This window comes from Crocuta crocuta, unplaced genomic scaffold (assembly GCF_008692635.1).
Source record: "Crocuta crocuta isolate KB4526 unplaced genomic scaffold, BGI_CrCroc_1.0 scaffold1541, whole genome shotgun sequence".
NCBI classification, from domain to species: domain Eukaryota; kingdom Metazoa; phylum Chordata; class Mammalia; order Carnivora; family Hyaenidae; genus Crocuta; species Crocuta crocuta.
Window position 1 is genome coordinate 139,504 of NW_027529430.1, and position 5,095 is coordinate 144,598.

The window sequence follows — 5,095 nt, forward strand, 5'->3', positions numbered from 1 at the left end:
TTTTTTTTTTTTTTTTTTTAAGTTTATTTATTTTGAGAGAGAGAACACAAGCAGGGGAGAAACAGAGAGAGGGGGAGAAAGCGAATCCTAAGCAGGCTTTGCACGCCAGTACAGTACCCAGTGTAGGGCTCAAACTCCCAAACCGTAAGATCATAACCTGAGCCGAAATCAAGAGCGGGATGCTTAACCCACTGAACCGCCCAGGCGCCCCAGGCTTCCTATTCTTAAGCAGACCTGTCCCTGCCTCCTCTGCAGAAGTCTTTGGAGGACCCAGACCTCACTGTTGTCCCTCTCTCTCTCCAGATTGGAAATCTTACTGGGTATTGTACCAATCCAAACCGTCATCAGATGGGGTGGGCTAAACGCAACGTGGACCACTGCCCCAGGAATAATAGCACTGTGGACATCTGCCCTGTGGACCGCCGTCCAGTGCTGCAGAGGATCATGGAGACAGACCCTCTGCAGCAGGGCCAGGCTCTGGCATCTGCTCTGAAGAATAAGAAGAAGATGCAGAAGCGTACCGGTGGGGGCAGCTGACCATACCCCTCTAACCCATGCTCCAAAATTGCCCTCTTATGCCTTCATTGGGGGCTCTTGAATGAACATTTCCATGTATTCATGGAAAGGCTAACCCTGATTAGGGGGCAGGGATTGGTTAGGAGGCTCACCTATTAGCACAGTAGTTCTCAAATTTTATAGCTTATTATTAGAATCACTTGGAAGACTTGTTAAAACACAGATTACTGGAACCCACTCCCAGAGTTTCTGATTGAGTATGTTTGGCCATAGCGCTCGAGAATTGTGTTGCTTACTGGTTCCTAGCCGATGCTGATGTTGCCCCTCTGGGAACCACACTTGGAGAACCTAGTCTGTTTATCAAATAGCCACCATTTATTATTAGCTATTTTCTAGGAAGTGTACAGGTTATATATAATGTTTACTTTATCAATAGGCAATGTACTCAAAATCAAAGGTACAAAAGGATATACAGTGAAATGTTTCTCTCCTTCCAATCTCCTAGTCATCTAGGGCCCCTTGCAGAGGTGACCAGTTAATTTCTTATGTTTCATTCCTCAGATAGGTACACAGGCAAATAGCTATATATTTTTTATTCTCTTTTCCTATCCAGATGGTAGTCAACGGAGCATACAGTTTTGCCATAAAATGTTTCCATTTAATATGTAATGTCAATTCACAAAAGAACTTCCTCCTTCATTTTAATGGTGGTCTGTTGTGTGGTTGGCCAGTTTAGGTCTTCATGCTACACTAATCTTCACTCACTCACTGCAAGCCTTATCCCCATTTGGTAAGTGAGGCAACTGAGGCCTAGAGACATTAAATGATATATTCAGGGTAAAACAACTAGTATTTGATGGAGCCAAGATGTAAACCTAGGATTGATTGACCCCATAAGCCCAATTCTTTGCTCTTGGTCTGGTTTCACACTGAGTCCTGGGAATCCAGAGATGAAATACTCTTGAACTCCTGGTCTTATTATAAGGGAATGAGGAGGAGGTAAGAAAACAGACATTGGTAACAGAATAATCACAGACAGAGAAAGAAGAGTGAGGAAACCGAACCCAGCCTGGTGAACCTAACCCAGGTGGTGGTGGGGTAGGGATGATCCGAGAATGCTTCCTGGAGGAGATGTTATCTGAGGGGAATCCTGAAGAACAGGCTGGAGGATGGAGGATGGGAGGTGAACATTCAGGCTCAAAGCCCCTACTTCCTGCTGCCCCTTTGCTGTGAGAACTTTGATGGTAGTGGCAGAGTGCTAAGCTCAACACAGTAAAAGAAAATAGCTGTTTTGGTACTAGAAAGAAGAAAAATACCTGGAGCCTAGTGAGTCTGACAGTCTGAGATAGACACTATGTTGGGGTGATCATTTCACGGGTAGACAACTGAGTCTACCTGTGAGCTTGTGCATTGGCTGCCAATCCTCCCGCCCAATTGTTTTGTGTAGTGGTCGGGGTGAGTGAGCCAGTTTGGGAGTTTGATGTAGATCAAGATAGATACAAGCCAGCTCCTGCAGGCCCTCCTGCTGGCAAGCCACCCATTAAGTGACTGCCTGTATTTCTCCCATTTGCAGATAAACTCGCCAGCAAGTTGTCTGATTCCATGATGTCTGTCCTCGACCTCTCTGGCAACGCTGATGACAGTGCTGGTGACTGATCGACTAATCTCACCCCCCTTTCCCCTCCAAGCACAGTTCCAGTGGGCTGATGGAATACAGATGAAATGGTGTGCTTCTTCCTGAAGTACCTGCATATTTAAAGAACTCCTCCCTCACTACTCCCCCTTCTCACTATTCCCTCCATTCTTTAAAGAAAAAGAGTCACAGGTTGCTAGAGCTGGCAAACCTAATATCCTTTATTTAACCCCTACTCTGTTTTTCTTTTTTTTTTTTAATTTTTTTACTGTTTTATTTATTTCTGAGAGAGAGACAGACAGACAGAGTGAGCAGGGGAGGGTCAGCGAGAGAGACACACACAGAATCTGAAGCAGTCTCCAGGCTCTGAGCTGTCAGCACAGAGCCCACCGCCGGGCTTGAACCCACGAACCATGAGATCATGACCTGAGCCAAAGTCAGACGCTTAACCAACTGAGCCACCCAGGCGCCCCCCCCCCACTCTGTTTTTCAAGGGAAATAAAATTATCACCAGATCCCTGATGCTAACAATTTATCCCTGTAGGTTGGGATGGTTAGAAGACTGACCCTCACTAAAACCTCTTGAATAGCTAAATGTGCAACTAGAGGTGAGGCTGCTGGTAACCTGGGAGTCCTTGGGAGGGTGATGATTTCTTTATCAGTCAGCAACAGATCTCAGGGGCAAGACATTCCTGTGATGGGCTGTAGGCTATACATCTTCCTCCCACCAAGTCTGCAGATCTTCTCCTGGGTCGCAGCGACAGTAGGGGGAGCAGTGATGAGTCTTGTCTGTGGAAGGGTCTGGGGATCGGATAGAGGGAAGAAGAGAACACAACCCTGGCTGGTTACTGAAGTGTGGTAAGCACNGCAAGCCACACCTTGGGGCATTTCTAGGCAGATTGGGTTGGAGGAATCCCTTGAACCGGGGCACTCTGGCTGGGGACCCACTGTTGCATGACCATTTCTCATTCAGGACCAGCTTCAAATTCCATCATTCAAAGGGTTCTGGTGCCATTTATTCAGAGGCTGAATTCTCAAGGGAGCTGCTGTATTAGGGGTTCATTAGTTGAAGTCACTGTACCCCATTAAGATATAATTAGCCACCTCCTCTGGGGGTGCATACCCCATCAGACAAAGATAGTATCAAGGGGCCCTCCGAAGGGGACTGAAGTAGATGGCAGTGGATAAACAATCTTACTTTACCAGGGTTTGGGCTGTGCACGTGACCTCTCTTCCAGCAATCTACTGGGGATGTATTTGAAGGGATTGGCTGTTACATCACTTCAGTCTTTATCCTGTACCCGAAACTTCCATATCGTGTTTGGACCCACAGCCACATCTTAGTCTTGTCTCATGCTGTCACCCCCTAATTTACCTATTCAAATCCTTTTTTAAAAATTTTTAATGTTTTATTTCTGAGAGACAGAGAGAGACAGCATGAGCAGGGGAGGGTCAGAGAGGGAGGGAGATACAGAATCCGAAGCAGACTCCAGGCTCTGAGCTAGCTGTCAGCACAGAGCCCAACACAGGGCTCAAACCCACGAGCCATGAGATCATGACCTGAGCCGAAGTCGGACACTCAACCGACTGAGCCACCCAGGCACCCCATACCTATTCATATCCTAAAAGCAGAATCACATGATGGACTGGGGAGCCCTTGGCTGCAGGCTGATTGACGGGGAAGTGCAGACCACTCCTGCATTCTGGGGCAGCCAAAGAAGAGAAGTACTACTTGAACACACACTGCACCAAACCCTGGAAAAATTGTTAGCTCCTTTAATCCTCAACACAGCGCTCCCAGTAAGGGATTAGTCTCCCCATATGAAAGATAGGTTAAGAAAGTTGTTAGGACATCCCCATGACATGGTAAGCGCCAGGATTGGAACCCAGATGTGATTAAAAAACAAGACAACCATGCAGGTTCTTTCCTCTTCATTGTGCTGGCTCCTTAACACTGTTTTAAACACCTACTTGTGTGCCAGCTTCTGTTATCAAGCCCTTTAGATATATACTCTCCTTTTTCAGTTAAAATAGTCTCGCTAAAACTCATTTCCAAGTCCCTTTGCATGGAGTCTAACTTATTTCACAGTATCTTATCAAACTCTCCTGGTAGGTAAATAATGTTACAACGAAAAATTGGATACCAGGATAGCTAAGGCCATTTTACAACTTAAATGTCATTTCATAGTTGAACTTTTGAAGTGTTTTCCAGGGGTGTTTGGGTGGCTCAGCAGTTGAGCGTCTGGCTCATGATTTTGGCTCAGTTGTGATCCCAGGGTGGTGGGATTGAGCCCTGTGTTGGACTCTGCAGTGAGGGTGGAAACTGCTTAAGGTTCTCTCTCTCTGCCCCTCACCCCTGTTTACATTGTCTCTGTCTAAAATTAAAAAAAAATGTTTTCTAGTGTTCCTAAGAGATACTGGAAGCTAAGTACTAGACATAAGAGGTATCAGTGAGTAAGAAAAAGCATGGGAGGGGCGCCTGGCTGCCTCAGTATGTGACTTGATCTTGGTAAGTTCAAGCCCCATGTTGGGTGCAGAGCTTAATTTAAAAACAAACAAACATGGGGACCTGATTTGGCCTAAATCAAACAGAAGAACTAAACTAGTTATGTCAGGATAAGAATTTGGGACTCCAGATTCTCTACAACATATCACAACCTTAAAAAAAACAAAAACAAAAAACCAACTCTTTCTTGAGTCTTTTCCCTCATTAAAAAAAATTAAGATTTGATGTATATACAGTAAAGTTCACCCTTTATAGTATAAGTTATTTCACTTTAGACAAATGTATACAGTAGTGAACTACTAATACGATCATGATATGGAATAGTTCTATCACCCCTTAAACACTAGGGCCTTTTGTAGTTAACCCTTATTCTTACCTTCAGATTCTGGGAACTACTGATCTGTTTTCTGTCTATAGTTTTGCTTTCACGTGAATGTCCT

General features: G+C 45.1%; 1 protein-coding gene across 3 annotated transcripts in view; it reads left to right on the top strand.

Annotated features, from left to right (window-relative positions):
- Positions 1 to 2,384, top strand: part of GNL3L (G protein nucleolar 3 like) — a 27,497-nt gene extending 25,113 nt beyond the window's left edge. For all 3 annotated transcript variants that reach the window (XM_077759567.1, XM_077759566.1, XM_077759568.1), the window contains exons 15-16: positions 304 to 523; positions 2,090 to 2,384. In XM_077759567.1, coding sequence (XP_077615693.1) covers positions 304 to 523; positions 2,090 to 2,172 — 303 coding nt within the window. In that variant the 3' untranslated portion in view covers positions 2,173 to 2,384. The remainder of the gene's footprint in view (positions 1 to 303; positions 524 to 2,089) is intronic.
- The last annotated feature ends 2,711 nt before the right edge of the window (positions 2,385 to 5,095 follow it).